The 20,843-nt window shown below is 39.5% G+C and overlaps 1 protein-coding gene across 1 annotated transcript in view; it reads left to right on the forward strand.

The window, feature by feature from the left end:
- Nucleotides 1-20,843, forward strand: part of LOC127434299 (double-stranded RNA-binding protein Staufen homolog 2-like) — a 152,021-nt gene that overhangs the window by 67,634 nt on the left and 63,544 nt on the right. The window contains 2 exon segments of the mRNA XM_051686938.1: nucleotides 3,428-3,542; nucleotides 3,544-3,724. Coding sequence (XP_051542898.1) covers nucleotides 3,428-3,542; nucleotides 3,544-3,724 — 296 coding nt within the window.

Below are 20,843 nucleotides of genomic sequence, written 5' to 3' on the forward strand. Positions count from 1 at the left end.
TGAGTTTGTGTTAAATGCAGACTAATTACAACAAATTTGTTACAATTGAGAAATGGAAAGATTATTTTCTTGTCTTTTTGACATGCTACAGAAATATCCAAATGATGTTACTACCTAGGTGTCACAATTGTAAGAAATTTTATTTTTGGTAATGGGTAGAAAAATCAAGCTGTAACAGGGTTGCGTGCAAAATGTGGGGTACAACTATACTTTTTTTGGTAATTAAAATTGGTTGATAATTACAAACGTTTTTACTACAATTAATTCAATAGCTGTTATTGATTAATTGTGGGCTACATACTGTGTACATGTTTAAACTTGCTACTTTTCACACTAGGTTGAATTTACATATCTAATATCAAATGATAGTTTGTCTAATAAAAAAAGGGATTTGTGCCTTTTTAATGCTTAAAAAAAAAAATCATAAAACACCAAAGTGGAATATGCCACATGGCATTTGTGCTGGGAGCTTTGTAATTCATGTGTAGCATAATGAATGGAAGAAAGAAATGAAGTGGGTGTGCGGTGAGTCTTAGTGTTGCATTGTGTCCCAAAGAAGCAACAAATTTTCTTAATTGAATTTTAAATCCCACACGGTTATGCACAGCTTTGAGAAGCAAAAAAAAAAAAAAAACCTGACAAAACATTACAATTAGATCAACATTTCAGCAGTTGGCTGCAAAGTGGCCATATTTCACTTCCTGGTGTGTGTTCCTGGTTTGTGTTGTGTGAGAGAGTAAAAGAAAGCACAGAGTGTGTGAAAAGGTTAAAAAGTAGTGCAGGATTCCACGTCAGTGAATGTACGAGTAAGACAGGGCTCTGCTTGTGTGTGTATGAATATGTCAGTGTGTTGGTGTTTAGTGTCTTAGAGTATTGCTTCATTTTGTTGATTTACAGTTGGGCCTTGTGTGTTATCTGTTTTAAATCACAGCCTGGGCCATGAGCTGGCTAAACTCCAGTCCACCATTCTCAAATTCAGCCCATTATGCTGGGTGGAACCTGTTGGAACGAAGAGAGAGAGAAAAGGGGGTTGCCGAGGGGGTGGGGGTATTGTTTTTTTCTTTGCATTTATGTGCTTTTTGTTGTAACTCTATTGATGTCATCTTGGCTCACACCTTTTTGTTTTATGGCATTTTAAGTATGCATTTTTCTTATACAGGCCTGCAACTCTGATTTGTGTAACGTGAAATTCGAGTTGTCATGTGACATTTAAAAAAATTAATTGTTGGTTGCCTCTTTGCCAGTCAACCTTGCTGAAAACCTGTGGAGAGAATTCCAAACTGCTGGTTTTCATTTAGCATTCTCACTCCATGAATTAAAGAGCTGCATCAACAGCAGGCCTCAGTGTTCAGAGAAACTGTCTATTTACCTTTCTCACAGTTTTCTGCGATAATATTTACCAGTTATATGGACTAAACGGCAAGTTAAATTAGTTGTTGCTTGATCTGGGTTGTCAGAAATCATGGAAACTAGCCGGCGGCTTATGGACATTTGATTCAGTGCTGCTATGCACAGCTAAAGACCATTGCTGAAGATGCTCTTTTCTAACCCTTAAACTATCAGGTACTTGCAATTTTCATTAATACTGAATAGAAATAAATATTTTTAATTCTTCCAACCAAAAGCGCACTGGCATAGTTTTTTTGTTGTTGTTTTGTTTCTTGACCCGTTAAGAGCCAGAATATACACAGTTTTCCTGACTAACCACTGGGCAGTGCCATGATGATTTTAATTGCCGCTGGACTGTTTTCTGGTTGCGGTCTCCATAAGAAACAACCAATAGGAGTGATCCAGATGGAGAACAACAACAATATTAAGTGTTAGTTGGAGTAAAATTGAGTTCAGGCTCAACTTGTGCAGTTGTTGGCTGTCAAAACAACCCTTAAGCTGTTAATAATATTAATGTAACTGACCTCGGTTTATAGCTTTGTCATCCACCCACTCCTTAAACTTTGACAAGGCATTGAGGCATTGTCAAAAAATGGTCATCAGGACTTTCTAAAGTGTCAGCACTGTGGATCCAAATGCTTTTTTTAAAACAAATTTAATATGCTAAACATCACATTATCCGCTAAGAACATACTCCAATGCGAGTGAAAACACTGGAGCCTGGAAAACGAAAACGGGCTTCTGTTATGAATTGTGGAACATTGTGGAAAAAAGGTTAATAAACATGCGTACACACCTGCTCAGAAGCATACTGACCTGCACTTGAAAGATATTGACCATTTTTAAGGCCTAAAACATACTCTATGCAAGTACGTGAACGCAAAATGCTTCAAGCTACTTATGCTTGTTTTTATGTGTCTGTGTTCCAAAATGTGTGAGAGAACTCGATTCATCAGTACACAATGCAATCTCAGATATGCCACAAGGGTCCCTGTAGCAGGAAGAGACTCCTTAACAAGTTATTTGAAGTTTATTAAACTTTCAGCTTGTTAATAGCTAGCTACCTAAAGGCCAAAGTAGACTTTGGTTTTCCACGTGTGGCTACGTCTCATGCACAGTGCACAAATTTTGTCATCAGCACAGTATGTGCTTGCAGCCCAGCTTTTCTAGACTCACGGACAGTCTGTGTGTGTCGTCTGAACATGTGCCTGTTGTTGACTGTACTAAAGAGTATCACAAAGCAGTCGTGGTGCGGATGCGTTGAACTCGTCCATACAGGCTTGCGATCAAAAGAGTATACTATATGGGTAGCTCAGCGAAAAGCTGACTACCACCTTTCAAGACTCTGACTACCACCCCTGGAGTCACGAGTTCAAATCCAGGGCGTGCTGAGTGACTCCAGCCAGGTCTCCTAAGCATCCAAATTGGCCTGGTTGCTAGGGAGGGTAGAGTCACATGGGGTAACCTCCTCTTGGTCACTATAATGTGGTTCTCACTCTCAGTGGGGCGCATGGTTATGCGTGGATGCCACGGAGAATAGTGTGAAGCCTCCACACGTGTTATGTCTCTGCGGTAACGCGCTCAAGCCACATGTTAAGATGCGCAGATTGACTGTCTCAGATGCGGAGGCAACTGAGATTCGTCCTCCGCCAACCGGATTGAGGCGAGTCACTAAGCCACCATGAGGACCTGGAGCACATTGGGAATTGAGCATTCCAAATTGGGGAGAAAAGAAAAAAAAGAGTATACTATGAAAGTCTAGAGCACCTGACCATGAGCAAGACTTAACGTCACATGGAACAGCTACTGTAAGTATACCCTAGTCTTAATAGCTAATCTGCTTTAGTTGCTGGATCTTTGAAGGTAACTCTGTCACACCCTTGAGTACTGCATTTGTTACAGCCACAGTAATGCAAGAACAACGGAACTGTGCACGTACAATGTGTTGACTTGCATAGAGCATGTTTCTGCCCTTATACATGCACAGGAACAGTAATGACACTGTTGTGACTGTTTGTCTCAATCTAACCCTCTATAGCACAGAAAGGAATTCTTCACCTCTCCCCAGACGTGTATCAGGAAATGGAAGCAAGCCGGAATAAGGGAGCCCCCGGTGCCCCTGGAAACTACCTGACACCCAAAGACATTGGCCAAGGGGCCGTTCTACACCCCTTCAGTGGGCAACACTGCAGCGATCGCCAGAGAGCTGCTACTGAGCGGCACTTCACCCACCGCTGAAGCCCTGATCCTGAAAGGAAAAGCACCTGCTTTACCCTGTGGCTCCATCCAGCCTTCCCAGCAGCTGGAGTACTTAGCCCACATTCAAGGATTCCAGGTATGGAAAAAATCAAGTGATTTTGCAGATCTCTTTCTTTGTTTATCTGTCTCTCTTTGTGTCTTGCTCATGCTCACCACTCATAGTGCTACTAGAAGCTTCGGGTACCTCACAATTCCGATTCTAAAATAATTCTTGATGCATCTAATTTTTTGAGGAAAAACATAAGGGTGTAAATCTTTGAGCTAAGGTGGCTTGTTGCCAAATTATGGGTAAAGACTCTGCATAAAAGTCGTAGTAAAATATGTCTGCTCAATGGAAGCCTCAAACTTTGCCATTGTCACTCAAAGTGCATCTTACTTTCTGTGGATGACCTTTACTATTTTTAACTTTGCCGAGCATGCTCCTGGAATTGTGATTTAATGTGTAAGTACTAGAGCTGTCAATCGATAAAACTTTTAATCAAAGTAATTGCATTACATGCTGACTAATTATTCTAACTAAGCACAATTATCGCATATATCAATATTTGCTGAGAAAGGCCCCCAAATAAAAATAATGACTGTATTTTAAGGAATATAAGTTGCGTGTTTTTTACATCATCTGTAAGGCCCTGCGACTTATAGTCTGAAGCGACTTATATGCATAATTTACACTGGTGGCCAAAAGTTTGGAATAATGTACAGATTTTGCTCTTATGGAAAGAAATTGGTACTTTTATTCACCAAAGTGGAATTCAACTGATCACAATGTATAGTCAGAACATTAATAACTGAAAAATTACTGTTACAATTTGGAGAAAAAAAATTCAGAACTTTTTAAACTACTTCAAAGAGTTCTCATCAAAAAATCCTCCACATGCAGCAATGGCAGCTTTGCAGATCCTTGACATTCCAGCTGTCAGTTTGTCCAGATACTTCAGGTGACATTTCACCCCACGCTTCCTGTAGCACTTGCCAATGATGTGGCTGTCTTGTCGGGCACTTCTCACGCACCTTACAGTCTAGCTGATCCCACAAAAGCTCAATGGAGTTAAGATCCATAACACTTTTCAAATTATCTGTTGTCCAATGTCTGTGTTTCTTTGTCCACTCTAACCTTTTCTTATTGTTTTTCTGTTTCAAAAGTGGCTTTTTCTTTGCAATTCTTCCCATAAGGCCTGCACCCCTGAGTCTTCTCTTTACTGTTGTACATGTTGTACATGTCAGCTGAGGACATGAGAGGTGTCTATTTCTCAAACTAGAGACTCTGATGTACTTATCCTCTTGTTTAGTTGTATCTGTTTCTGTCCTTGTTAGAGCATTTCAAGCATTGTATAGCCTTTATTCCTCAAAACAATGATTGACTGACGAATTTCTAGAGAAAGCTGTTTCTTTTTTGCCATTTTTGACCTAATATTGTCCTAAGTCATGCCAGTCTATTACATACTATGGCAACCTAAAAACAAACACAAAGACAATGTTAAGCATCATTTAATGAACCAAATAGCTTTCAGCTGTGTTTGATATAATGGCAAGTGATTTTCTAGTACCAAATGAGCAATTTAGCATGATTATTCAAGGATAAGTTGTTGGAGTGATGACTGCTGGAAATGGGGCCTGTCAAGATTTGATCAAAAATGACTTTTTTCAAATAGTGATGGTGCTGTTTTTTACATCAGTAATGTCCTGACTATACTTTGTGATCAGTTAAATGCCACTTTGGTGAATTAATATACCAAATTCCTTCTGAAACAGCAAAATCTGTACATTATTCCAAACATTTGGCCGCCAGTGTATACGTAACTGATGCTGGCCGGTCAAACACACGCACACCAAAACAGATGAAAACATCAGCCATAGAGACGGTAGAGTTGCCAATTCAGAATATTTTGCCTTTACAAAGTACGTGATGCAGCCAGTTAAATATTTTGTCCATCATAACATTATTGTTTTAACAAACTCTAAACCACTGTCAAACGCAACACCTCACACACATGCCCAAAAAATGAAGTTTCATCACACTTGTAGTAAAAACATTCAGTCAGTGAACTGGATAATTCATACATTGCAAAGAGGGTTGCACATATCAGAAATATCCACAGTCACTAACGTTAATGAATGAATAGAATACAACAGGCATGCTGTTTTACTCACAGATGAAAAGCTGTTTATTTGTGCACGCACGGAGTTACAGATGTTATAAACAGATGTGGCTTATTGTCGCATTTCTATTATGAAACAAAAAGAATATGAGAAACTGTTAAACAAGACTACTTAAAGCAAATTCTCCCGTTTAAAACAAGTCCAAAAACACAGTGACATGATGTGTAGATTCTGAGGTACTGCACGTTTGACACCTGAACCAGTGAAGGGAAGTCTGCTAGTTGCTCCCAGGCCCTAGTGCCTGCCGTCTGCAAACTCTTTCAGTGCGACTTATACAGAGATGTGACTTTTTTTTTTTTTTTCCTCAACACGGTTTTACACGGGACACGGTCACTGTGCTTTCCCTATTCATTTTCAGTGAGAGAGAGGCGGCAGGTGGCAAAACGGATGCGGCAGTCGAAGCGGTCCTGCTTTCCAAGTTTGTTCACAAGAATCCTGCCGCTTTGTTGCGCACGACGGTTTGCAGCACACACCGTGCAAGATACAAAATTATTTATCTTTCTGCGGCTGCCGCTTGACACTGACCAGTCAGAGCTGAATTTATTCACAACTTATCAAATGACACGTAGCTTTTTTGTAGTCAAAAACAACATGGAGATGAATATACTCGCTGTTGCTGAATTTCCTCCTGACAAATAACGTTTCTTTTGAGCGTTTATAGAGACATAAATAGGAAAACAGCCTCATAGAAAGCTGTGAATGGACGAGTCGTGTACCAGGTTAAAATTGACTACGGAAACATGTATAGCTTATGTTTGGAAAATAGATGACTGTGCAATGTATATAAATGGGCCACGGTCCGTATACTTTAATTTTCTCTTCTGCAACAGGTGTCTGAAACATCAACTTTAGAGAAACATTTGCCCAGGTGGGTTATTGGCAGTGTTTTGTGGATTTTGAATGTTCATTTTTAGCCCTCCCATTTAAATTATTGATGTGATATTTATACTATACCAATTTACCAATAAAAATATGAAGTAACATGCAGTCTGTTTCTCAAGCCTGCCACTTACCGCGTCCCATGTAAATCTGCCTTCATAGTCATGTGCGATGCGACTTTATTTCCGGAAAATAAGGTAAGTATAAATAATACATAATTCAAATAATGTAATTGGCAATTTTTTTTAACATGTTATTTTTATACAATTATTCACACTAAATTACCACGTTAAATCAACAGCCATAGTAAATACATTCATTCTCTTTAAATATAGACTTCATTAGGGCTGCCCCCAACCAAAGATTTTCCTAGTCGCCTAGTAGGGGTTAATTTAAGCCATTAGTCTATTCGACTAGTCGCACGTTTATGATATTAATTTAATTACTTGAATATATTATTTGGGGGGCATCAGAAAATGGGTTGAGTTCCAGGGCTGAGAAAGAAATTAGAAGTAACATTGCTAACACTGTTCTACATTACAGAGAAATACTAAACTGTAATAATGAGCCTTTAAAATATACATTTTACAAGCGCACACGAAGCGAGCCGCAGTGACACCGGCAAAAGCAGTAATGATCCTGAATGTGTCGGAAAAACCAGCAAGGAGACTGTCTGAACATTTTGTTAATTTATAGAAAGAAATGCACATTAGGGTTGTGCCGACAGACGATGATCTCGGGGATCGACGATGGTCAGAGTGATCGCCAATAGCTGATGCCTTTGACTATGTCAAGACTATGTTTGGCTCGTTTTCCCATGTATAAAATTATTATTATTATTAAGCTAATATTACAAATAATTTGCACGTAGACACACAGACACACGCTTGAAGAAACACTTTTATATTATTAAGAACAGATGACAGAAAAGTCATCTATGTGCATGTATGTTTATACGGAGGCGTGCAGTCGCATGGAACACACGCATATATAAGGTTCTCACTCTTTGTTTCTGTCTTCTGATTTTTATTTATTTAATTTTTTTGCAAGAACAGTATTGTCTATGAGTGCTGCAAATGACCTCAGACATCTCAGCTCAGGAAGTGCTTTGAGTTCAGTTCACTTTATTTCCACAGAGCAGTTCATTGTGACCAACTGCAGCCTATATATATATATATATAATATATATATCGTGAAGGAGGGAACAAAATGAATTTATTCACACATATTTATTCACACGTATTTTCCCAGATAACGAAATACCCGATGGGTAGAGAATACACAGATGAAGTAGGTTCTTTGCCAGAGAGATGTTGACAACTGTTGTAAAACCATCTTTCAAAAAGTTGAACAACACACATTTTAATTGCACTTTTTTTTTTTTCAGTTTCATTTGAATTTTTAGTTAAAATAAAGTTCAAAGTTTGAAATCAAGGTGTCTTGCTTTATTGTGTAGGCTTAACCAAACCAAAACTTGGTCTACCAAGACTCTTCTCATCGACTAACCTTTGGTCGACTATCAGGGGGTAGCCCTAGACTTCATGATGCAGAACGTTGGTTGGTTGTTGTCATAAAGATGTTTTAAATAAAGTATGTTCAGCCTGTTGTTCTTAGTTGGTAAATCACAAATGACACTAGAAACCGATATTTTGTTAATAATAAATTCAGAATTCATAACCTTTTGTGGTTTCACGATGCTTCAGTGAATAATTTTTTTTCTACCAGGAAAATCAAACCTAAAATTTCATAACAGCTCTTGTGAAATCTAAACTTGATCTTCTTGGCTTGCACTGTCTGTCCATCTGGATAAGACTGCGAACATGTGGAGCTGCAGTCAATTGCCTGTTTCTGTCATTGATGTTCCTATTGGCCGGCGAAGTAATTTCCTAAAGTTATATTTGCTTTTCCTGTCTACATTCCATTGCAGACGAGGGATAACCACATTCCTTTATCTGATTCCTCTTCCGCGGCTCTGTTAGTCCCCCATGTGTGTGTTCACATTCTTTTCCACAGTTACACGGAAAACCATGTCAATGACTGGAAACCGCCATGGAGTACCTCACCTTGCATTGGCTCACTTAAAGGGATAGTTCACCCAAAAATAAAAATTCTCTCATTATTTACTCACCCTCATGATACCCCAGGTGTGTATGACTTTTTCTTCACCAGAACACATTTGAAGAAAAATGAAATAATTTCTTAGCTCAGTAGGTCCTTAAAATGCAATTGAATGGCAGTTTCTCTTTTGAAGCTCCAAATATCAGTGACTGTCAGTTAAAACTTCATCTGAACGACACCAGCTGTTAAATTAATGTCTTCTAAAGCGATCGCTTTTAGTGTGAAAAAGATCAATGTGTATTTACTTTTTAACTCCTAAATCATGCTTCCTGTCAGCAGCAGTACGCACGTGTGACATAATCGCATTGGCATTTGAAACACGAGAACTGAGGCACGTGTGTCAGCCGGAAGAGCAGCGCTGTTTACAAGTCAGGAGGAAGGCTGTACAGTAGCTTGGTTGATTTTGGTTTAGATCGTTTTTATTTGTTTCTTTACTCACAATAGTGTGTTTGTGTGCTTATCCTGGATGTATCAATCGAGTGGAGAACGTGAGATTACCTCTGTATCCATGGAAACGCCAAAACGTCACACGAGAGAAAGCTTGGACTCAACCCTCTCATGAAGCGTTGTATTTTTCACACCAAAAGCGATCGTGTCACTTTAGAAGACATTCATTTAACAGCTGGTGTCGAATGGATGAAGTTTAAGCTGACTGTCTGTGATTTTTGGAGTTTCCAAAGAGAAATCTCCATTCACTTGCATTTTAAGGTACTACTGAGCTGAGATATTTGTCCGTTTTTCTTCAAATGTGTTCTGGTGAAGAAAGAAAGTCACACACACCTAGGATATAATGAGGGTGAGTAAATAATGAGAGAATTTTCATTTTTGGGTGAACTATCCCTTTAATTTAGCAGCAGGTGCTTTTCATATTAAACTATTTTATCTTAACCTGCTGAGGTTGCCTTTGAAAAAGGCTTTTGTTTTTGCTCAGAGCCTTCCAGTAGACTGAAACACGATGAAGAGCGGCAAGGCGACCAAACGTAAACGCGCAGAAAAACAGCAGGTTTCACTTATAGGGACAGCTACGAGGGATGAGCTGACCTGCCTGTGTGAATCACTCCACGTTTAAACCCCTTTCCCCCCTCAAAAACCCTGATAAGAATCCCGGCCAGCGATCCTAATGGCTTTATCCCCCCATTCCTTGGTGTCTTCTATCAGGAGGGATTTGAGTGTGTAATGAAGAAAAGCAGGAAATTTGTGTTTCATTCAGACAATGTGGGTTGATAATTAAAACCTGAACGCACCTAAAACAAAACAAACCGCCGAGCTGCGTCTTTTTGCGCTAAGAGGTAGATTCCAGACTGTTGTATGTTCCTTGGCAGATGTTCATATGGAATTTGTGCAAATTGTATGCGCTTATTGGCAGACACCTCAGTGTTTCCAATCAGTGCACTAGACATGCTATCCACAATGCCAAAGGACACGTTTAAATTATACCAGGCCATTCAGTGATTCAATTGGGTCTTGATGAAACTTAAACATTTTCTGTTATGAAAGCCCCTATTAGGCCCCTTTCATACTAGCATTGGAGCAACAAGGACACCTGCAACAGTTTGGAAAAGCCAAAGAATTAATGTTCAATGAGTTTCCTAAAGCATTTGTGCTACACTGCAGATGTTGTACTTATTGTAGACGCATAGACACATGGTAAATCATGCATCCGTTTCTGATTCTGATCTCAAAAGTCAAAACACTTAGTTTAATCGCAAAGTTAATGGACAAATAGGGCTGTGCCTTGTAAAAATAAAGACTTAATACAGTCTATCTTTGGTGTTCTTGAAATTTGTCTTTATTTGATTGTGAATTAATCAAATCTCATTCTCTTTTGTCAGGCCCCAACTAGACAAATGGGGCCCAGAGAGGAAAGAGAGAGTGATGGAATATGGCCAGAGGTTGAAAATTAGAGGGGGCATGATTGGCTTTTGAAAAGAGTATTGGTACAGAGTGGGTTGGAGAAAGCAGTTTGTTTGCTGTTCATTTCACTGTTTAGGGCCCTGTTGGCTCAGGCCATATTTGATGGAAGTAGGGCAGAAATAATGGAATCGTTGGATTAATGCATAACACATGCCCTCTCTCTTTCTTTCCCTTGCATTCTCTTTCGTTCTCTATTCCTGCTGTACCAGTGCAATGCAATAATTTCTTATTGTTCTCTTTTTAACTTCACATTTTCAGTGGGTTCATGCCCACATTCTGTCTAACCTTCCCTGACCCTCTCAGTGGTACCGTTGTCTTAATCTTCAGCATAATATATACACCGATCAGCCACAACATTAAAACCACCTGCCTATTATTGTGTAGGTCCCCCTCGTGCCGCCAAAACAGCGCCAACCCGCATGCTGTTCTTCTCACCACAATTGTACAGAGTGGTTATCAGAGTTACTGTAGACTTTGTCAGTTGAAACCAGTCTGGCCATTCTCTGTTGACCTCTCTCATCAACAAGGCATTTCCGTCCACAGAACTGCTTTTTGTTTTTGGCACCATTAGAGACTGTTGTGCATGAAAATCCCAGGAGATCAACAGTTACAGAAATACTTAAACCAGCCCGTCTGGCACCAGAAATCATGACACAGTCCAGATCACATTTTTCCCCATTCTAATGGTTGATTTGAACATTAACTGAAGCTCCTGACCCGTATCTGCATGATTTTATGCACTGCACTGCTGCCACACGATTGGCTGATTAGATAATCACATGGATGATTGTTGGTGACAGATGGGCTGGTTTGAGTATTTCTGTAACTGCTGATCTCCTGGGATTTTCATGCACAACAGTCTCTAGAATTTACTCTGAATGGTGCCAAAAACAAAAAACAGTGAGCGGCAGTTCTGCAGATGGAAACGCCTTGTTGATGAGAGAAGTCAACAGAGAATGGCCAGACTGGTTCGAACTGACAAAGTCTACGGTAACTCAGATAACCGTTCTGTACATTGTGGTGAGAAGAATATCATCTCGGAATGCTATTCTGAGATGCGGGTTGGCGCTGTTTTAGGGGCACAAGGGGGACCTACACATTATTAGGCAGGTGGTTTTAATATTGTGGCTGATCGGTGTATGTGTTTTTTGCTTTATCTGACATCCCACACATAAGAATCTGTAAGCCCTTGTTGTTACGAGAAATGCTTGTAAATAGCACCAAAATAGGGTTCTTTGGCTTATAAGAATAGCAAATCCCTTTTGGTGCTAAATAGAACTTGGTCTTGCACAGCCAGACTTTTGACTACCTGCATAAATTCTGGTCCACTTTGCAGCTTAATCTGACCAAGAGCCACCAATTTCTGGCAAACTTTGGCAGGCCCATAAATCGGCACTGTTTGTAACACAGTTTCTTGTAAAAACAGCAGACTGTTCAAATCTGTGCACACAACTACCAGAAATTATGTAAGGCCAGCCAATCAGATTGGGACTGGTGATTTCATCTATTCAATTTTGTGTGAAATTTGTATCGGACGATCCGTTTGCTGTCCATGAGAATTGAAGGGTTCTTTAAGTAGATATGGTTCTAAACTGAACTGTTCGAGAGGTAGTTCATCCAAAAATAATAATTCTGACTTCATTACTCACCCTTATGTTATTCCAAACCCTTATGACTTGCGTCCATGGAACACAACATGAGGGTAAGAAAATTATGACAGAATTTTCATTTTTGGGTGAACTATCCCTTTAATAATATTAAAAGAACCCATTTAGAAACGTTCTTTTAGAGTGCAGAGCCAAAGCTGCATTAAAACAACACAATGGTTCCTCTATACTCAAGTCTTCTCTTGACTTATCTGACTTGCTTTGGATTATGCAGTATCCTTGAGTGATCTGGTTAAACTCTTCAGCCTCTCTTGGTCACTTATTTGGCACTGTAGCATCACCCCTTGCTGGATCCAGAGATGGATCTTTCTCTAAATCCCCCTTCGCTTGAGCAACCGGAGCCCTGCCAGCTCGTGCTCACTCCCCAGGCTGGGGATGCAGAGAGTCGGAGAGGACAAAAGAGAGAGGAGAGGTGGAGCAGTGAAGCCAATCTCTGTGGGAACGCTGCTCTTCGCCACATGTCAGGTGCACATCATAAAGGGCCTTTTGTGCTGAGCCTCTGAGCTGCAAAGCAGTCTAGGCACATGGAGAACAGCGGGTAGAGCTCAATGTTAGAGATGAGTCCTACACTTTCTCCTTTTATGAGCCCCATTCAATCCCTTCAGTCTGCATAAGGCTGTGTGAGGGGAACATACTGTACTGTAGTCCTCCATCAAACAGTTCCTGGAACTTTACATTAATATAATACATGTGGACTTTTTATCAGCATTAGAGGCACAAATCCCATATTTGTGCCTCTAATGAACTATATAATATGTTAAACTGTTTTCTAACATAAAAACTAGCATCACTAGTTTTAAACACATTACAAATTCATTAAATGTCTTCTTAAAATAGTGCTTTTTGCCTGTTCTATCTTATAGTCCTTCTTAACCCTTCTCGACTGTATCCAACAATTAAAATAATACACTAATGGCATAATTTAGAGATAATCTATTGAATTAATTTTGAATTGATAATGTATTTTTAATTCTTTGTATTCATTTTAATGACCAAAAATGTAGTAACCGTATGATTTTTTTCCCCTATTAAAAAATACTTTACCATTATTTAAAATTGTTACACCAAAGTAGTAACATAATTTGATCTCTTTGATGTTTATATAATTGTTATTGCTAGAAAATTGCAATCACACACACCAGGTTTTAAAATTTTGTTTAGATGTCCCATACTTAAGATACAGGATTGCAAAGATTTTCAGGCCCTATTTTGTACTCTGTTTATGGATTGCCACCTGTACTCGGAGAACCCCACCTTATCTGTCTTTTTGTTTGTCCTCATTTCAGCTTTCCTTTTCTACCCTTTTGATCCCACTTTGTGTTTTCCCATACCAAACCCATCTGCGCTCTCTCTCTCTCTCTCTCTCTCTCTCTCTCTCTCTCTCTTTCTCACACTCTCTCTCTGCCCGTCTGTTTCTCTTACTGTTTATCTGTCTCTCACACACAGTTTTGAACCTTGGCTAGAAATACCAGCATACCAAGATTCAGATCACACACTTTTGATGGCTTCTCCGAATCGTATCCTTTGATGTTTCCTGACCTTCTAGTGAATCGCGGCTGCTTCTGTAGATGAATGGAGATGGGTTGATTTAAGAAATTGTTCCTGGATTTCTCATCTTGCCAGTGTTGGGCACACATGCATCACTGTGAGGTGCTGGTGCTTTGATCCTGGGAGGCAGCATTCAGCATCTATATGCCAACTGCTCTGCATTCATACCATAAATCACTTCATAAATTGCTTCATGAGCAGGTGATGGAAGTGTCCGTGGAGCATCTGTTTCATCCTCTTTATCAATGGGACCTTTTCCCATGATAACCTGAGTTCCAGCTTGAAGTCCACATGGGCAAAAAGCTGAAGCCTAAAAATGAGTAGCTATGAGTTGATTCGACACAGTGGGTATAGTTAACAAAAAAAATTTTCTTAAAACAGTTTCCAGGTCTTACTGTGAATGATTCATCGGGGAAGTTACAGTTGTGCTCAAAAGTTTGCATACCCTGGCAGAAATGTTTATATTTTGGCATTGATTTTGAAAATATGACTGATCATTCAAAAAAACTGCCTTTTATTTAAGGATAGTGATCATACGAAGCCATTTATTATCACATATAATTTGGCTCCTTTTTAAATCATAATAATAACAGAAATCACCCAAATGGCCCTGATCAAAAGTTTACATACCCTTGAATGTTTGGCCTTGTTACAGACACACAAGGTGACAGACACACAAGGTGACACACACAGGTTTAAATGGCAATTAAAGGTTAATTTCCCACACCTGTGGCTTTTTAAATTGCAATTAGTGTCTGTGTATAAATAGTCAATGAGTTTGTTAGTTCTCGCGTGGATGCATTGAGCAGGCTAGATACTGAGCCATGGGGAGCAGAAAAGAACTGTCAAAAGACCTGCGTAACAAGGTAATGGAACTTTATAAAGATGGAAAAGGATATAAAAAGATATCCAAAGCCTTGAAAATGCCAGTCAGTACTGTTCAATCACTTATTAAGAAATGGAAAATTCAGGAAGCTCTTGATACCAAGCCAAGGTCAGGCAGACCAAGAAAGATTTCAGCCACAACTGCCAGAAGAATTGTTTGGGATACAAAGAAAAACCCACAGGTAACCTCAGGAGAAATACAGGCTGCTCTGGAAAAAGACGGTGTGGTTGTTTTCAAGGAGCACAATACGACGATACTTGGACAAAAATGAGCTGCGTGGTCGAGTTGCCAGAAAGAAGCCTTTACTGCGCCAATGCCACAAAAAAGCCTGGTTACAATATGCCCGACAACACCTTGACACGCCTCACAGCTTCTGGCACACTGTAATTTGGAGTGACGAGACCAAAATAGAGCTTTATGGTCACAACCATAAGCGCTATGTTTGGAGAGGGGTCAACAAGGCCTATAGTGAAAAGAACACCATCCCCACTGTGAAGCATGGTGGTGGCTCACTGATGTTTTGGGGCGGTGTGAGCTCTAAAGGCACGGGGAATCTTGAGAAAATTGATGGCAAGATGAATGCAGCATGTTATCACAAATTACTGGCAGACAATTTGCATTCTTCTGCACGAAAGCTGCGCATGGGACGCTCTTGGACTTTCCAGCACGACAATGACCCTAAGCACAAGGCCAAGTTGACCCTCCAGTGGTTACAGCAGAAAAAGGTGAAGGTTCTGCAGTGGCCATCACAGTCTCCTGACCTCAATATCATCGAGCCACTCTGGGGAGATCTCAAACGTGCGGTTCATGCAAGACGACCAAAGACTTTGCATGACCTGGAGGCATTTTGCCAAGACGAATGGGCAGCTATACCACCTGCAAGAATTTGGGGCCTCATAGACAACTATTACAAAAGACTGCACACTGTCATTGATGCTAAAGGGGGCAATACACAGTATTAAGAACTAAGGGTATGCAGACTTTTGAACAGGGGTCATTTCATTTTTTTCTTTGTTGTCATGTTTTGTTTTATGATTGTGCCATTCTGTTATAACCTACAGTTGAATATGAATCCCATAAGAAATAAAATAAATGTGTTTTGCCTTCTCACTCATATTTTCTTTAAAAATGGTACCTACATTATCAATTCAATTCAAATCAATTTTGTGCACAACTGTATTCCAAAGAATACCCATTTTTGTATTTGTAATGTTTCATCAAAATATAATAACTTGCTCTGCCTCTGAAATGACTTCTTGGCTGATGTTACCAATACTTCTCCTCCAACTACCTGTTAGAGACCACTTTTAACAATCCAATCAATTACTCTGGGATCAAATCAAGTTCCGCTCTACATTTTTATTTCTCATTGAATATCCTGTTTCATTCTGAAATATGTCACATTACAGAAGTAAAATGGGTTGCAAATGCAGTTTCATGTTGACTTTAAGACCAAACTTAACCAAATCTGAAATTTTTCTCCAACATGCGCAAACTTTGTTAAAATAAATACAAATATGTATGCTTTTTTTTTTTTTTTTTCAGTGATTACAAACCCCAACCCTTGAGAAACCCTGAAGGTTATACATGCAAGATTTTCTCATACCCAGTCTGAAAATAGTTGGTCAGGTCCTGTTGGACTCGGGACAGGTAGCAGACCTCCAAGCCATTGACTGGCCTTTAAGACAGTATGTTGACTGGTTATTCATAAGTTACTTTAATTATGATTTAATTATCGTGCTGCGCACCTGCTGCATCTTTATAACCTGCCTGCCACCCACCATCCTGTCCTTAATGGCAAATCACTGACTGATGGAGTTATTAAATTTAATGAGAACATCTGGACTCCAATGGAGCTGTATAACTCAACAATAGCTGCAGGTTCATAACTTCAATTGCAGAAGTGGACTCATGAGCTTTTAAAAGTGACTCGCTCTATTTATATTAAATGATATGATGTAAAATAGGTTTTTGGCTCTGGAATGCCTTTGACATCCAACCCTGCCCAAGAATATTGACTGGCACATGTTGATACTTGGTGAATAATTGTTTTTGGATGACTTTAGAGTCAACTGAATATGCACTACATGGCCAAAAATATGTGGACACCTCTTCAGAGCTACAGATGGAGTGGCAAACAGCTCTGTGTATATTTATTAAAAAGATTTATTTGGCAAATAATTTGAGGCTGTATAATTTTTCCCTCTTTTTGCATGTAGATTGGCAGCCCTACTTGTCAAGGAGAACATTAAATACATGGCTTATGGCAACAAGTTACCTCATGTTGAAACTAGATGTACCATAAACAGACTTTTTATAGCTTTTAACTGCAAAATGATATTATCAGGCATGCTCATATGTTAAGTCCACCAACTAAATCGTCAGAGATAAGGATCAGTGCTGACCATGTGCTTAATTCCAAGATTTTCCTTTTTATTATTCTCCCTTACTGGCTGTGTAGCAAATCTTACTTTAATTAAAATAAAAAAGATTGGATGTACGTTTGGAACATCTGCACTTTGAGATGTTCCTTCAAGTTCCATTTTGTTTTTCTTACCCCCCCCCCCCCCCCCCCCATACTCTCTGTTGTCTGTGTGAAACCCACTTCAAATAGCACTGGCGGCATTTTATGCTTGGCTTGCCTCTTTTTCCACTGCACATCTTCATCTTAAACACAGTCAACATCAAACGCATCTCCTGTTCAACCATGAAAGAGCGGGACGGTTTGTTTCTGTCTGTCTTGCCCTTCCCCTGTTCCTGGACCTTGTGTTTATGCTGAGATTTTCATTAGCAGACACATGCTGGACGTGCTAATCCCTTATGGTCTGATTTTGCTTCGTTCTAATGGGGCCCAGCTGTATGGCTGTGGCGTATTTGTGAGAGGAGGGATCTTTGAAAACAAAATTTGTCAGGGAGATGAATCTTGGGCCTGACAGGAAACTGGCACTTATCTTGGTGTCTTGAGCTCGATGGTGGCCTGCAGTTATTTGCTCAAAGTGACAATACTCCACCACAATTAAGTGCATTAGGAAAAGCTTTAAATCAAAGCCAGTTGCGAACAGCACCAGTAACGGATACACAGTCATTGGTATGCTTACATTGTAGCTCAAACACACAAGATTAAGTTAAATAAATTTCCTTTGTCCCAGGTGTAGTATTGTAGCTTTCCATGATTAAGAATCACAAAAGATTGTTCATACAATTTGTTTTGGCTTTTGTTCTCCAAAGTGATGTTTCTGGTTCAACTTTTAGTGTGCTTTCCCATTTGGTGCACAACCTTTGGTGCTGACCCGAGTTGAACTGTGTACACCTGCAAACCACACTGGAGTCCTCTTCATGTGAGCTCTGGGACGTTGCATAGTTGTATCATGAATGAAATCCATCATGACTCTCAGAATTAAACCTCTATTGATAGTGTATCATTTGCATATTTGCATGTTCCCTGCATGCTCATTAAAGTATAATGCATTTTTTATAGTTGCTTGTCTCTGAATAAATTGGCTTCCAAGAGCAACTTGTGTGGTCTGGTTGAACAAACTATTGTGTGAACTTGCGTTACTGTAGCGGTAACAAACCTCAAAACTTAAGGGTGCAATAGAGTTATCTTCCAAAATTTTTACCATAAAACCGAATGTTTCAGTTTACTATAGGTATGGCTGCTATATAAATATATTGAATTTAACCTACTTGCTAGCAAAATTCTCTTCAAAGTGGTGCTCCACCATGACAGTAGTTGAATTGAATGAGAAACCGCTATACCACCCCTTGCTGCTATATGTACTTGCGTTGTGTAATGAATTGCAGTCTGGCACATTTGGAGCACAACAATGCAAAAAATCTTTCTTACGTAGCTAGAAGTGACTACGTCCACGAACTTGCTTACAGTACATTTTGGGCTTTAGAGTCAGCTTTGAAAGAATTATTTTAGGGTTTTTTCTCTTTGGGTTTCTTTGTATTCATGTCTTCTGTGTCCTAATAAACAATGAAGAACACAATCTGTTAGTGTAGAATTTAACAGAAATATTAAACAACCCATTTCTGCTCTTTACCATACACAAGATGTTTCTATATCTTTTTCCTGAGGCTATGAATGCCAATCACATGTTCTGCTTCAGCAATCGGTGTTGTAAACATTGTCTTTATAACACACTTCACATTGGAATGTCTCATGGATCTGGCCCATCAGGCCACTTGAGGACTTAACATAAACACTTTCATTGAGTGAGCGATTCCTTAAGTCTGCACTTTGTCTTATCTGTTTTCTTCTCTTTGCCACAATGTCCTGTTGTGAATCTACTTTTAATTTGCTATAAAATTTGAGTTTATGCATTGTAGGGTTGTGACCATACCATAATCATATCTTACGATACTATACCAGCTAAAGTATCACGATACCAAGTAGTATCATGATACCACACGATAGTGTGTTAATTCTTAACACAGTTTGTCATAGCAAAGGTGGTTCTAAGAAATTCCTCTTGTTGCTCCGGAAGTGGTGAAAATAACTGATGGAGGAACAGGGAGAAGGCTCAAATGGACTAACTTGTTACCTAATACATTTAGTTTGATGTAAAAAAAAAAAAAAAATTATTCACTTCAAACGGCAACATCTTTAAACTTTTATTCCATTATTTCTGTGATTATTTGAATGTTGGTAACATAAAGATATTGTAATGTTAAAAGGATTATTTTGAGCAGCTGTTTCATTATTATAACAGCCCCGGTCTCCTGGTAAACAGCAGCGTGAATGCAGATTACACACACAACGGTTTGATCGCACAGCTCAGGGACGCTCTAATTGTAAGTGCGAACTTAGTGAAGTTAACGCCACCATGCATTGGTAATTGGGAAAAAAAAATTAATGAGTGCAACGTTCGATGTTTCAGTGAAACAGTAAATTCGTAAATGTGAAAATAAAGCATTTAGGTTAAATGAAGTGGCACTAACGCATGTGTATTCTGCAGAGGCAGTGGGATGTGTCCGAAGGTGTTTAATAAGGTTGCTGGTGTTTCCCCTTTTGGCTTGAAATCTCTGTAGGCATTCACAGCAGACTGGTTTTCCCGGTCTCATCAGCCAAAACCCAAAATAATTCTAAATTTCGCTATGTGAGTTGTGTTGTGTAAAAAGCTTCTCACTCTCCAAAGTTTTACTTAAATCCATATTATCCATTAAGAACACGACTGCCAAATTAACACGCTGGGATTCAGACGTGTGTTTGAATCATGGGAAAACCACTCATTGAAAAATAAACAATACCATATAAGCAGCAAATTCTAAACGTCATTTTGCGCTCTTAAAGGGAACTGCGTGAAGAGGACGCCACTAGAAAATATTTACTACCGCACATACAACATAACTTATGGTACTACTGTATTAACGGTACAACCGTTTTAAAAGTACTGTGGGACCGCCAGTATTTTGAAGCATAATAATGACCAAAGTTCAGCCATGAAACTCTGTGGTGCAAACTGATAGGTTCTTTGAACTTGTTATCTGTTAGCCAATTGGCTCGCTCACGTGATATGTCACGCCAATCGGCTTGCATAGTGTAAGCTGATTGGTCCTTTGACTTGCAGTCGAGTAGCCAGTCAACTTGCTTTGCTCTCTTTGTATGACATTTAAATTGCTCAGTTTTGCAGATAAACCGGTTTCACTGCAGTGTGCTGCTATATTTTTTCTCTGAAACCCACCTTCACCCTAGCTTCACCTGTATAGATCTGCTGCATGGGGATTGTTTATATGTCTATTTGTGCTGCAGCATGACCTTCATGCTCGAATCAGCATGTGTATGTTCTGGCAGTAGCAAATCTCTGTACTTGCTCTGCAGTAGCAGCATAGCAGATCTGGTCTGTCAAAACCAATATCCTATTATCTCTCCTCTCCACCAATAGCTGTTGTGTGGTGGGCATTCTGGCGCACAATGGCTGCCGTCGCATAATCAGGTGGATACTGCACACTGGTGGTGGTTGAGGAGATTCCCCCGCTATGATGTTAAGCACTTTGAGTGCCTTGAAATGTGCCAT

This window comes from Myxocyprinus asiaticus, chromosome 44, assembly GCF_019703515.2.
Source record: "Myxocyprinus asiaticus isolate MX2 ecotype Aquarium Trade chromosome 44, UBuf_Myxa_2, whole genome shotgun sequence".
NCBI classification, from domain to species: domain Eukaryota; kingdom Metazoa; phylum Chordata; class Actinopteri; order Cypriniformes; family Catostomidae; genus Myxocyprinus; species Myxocyprinus asiaticus.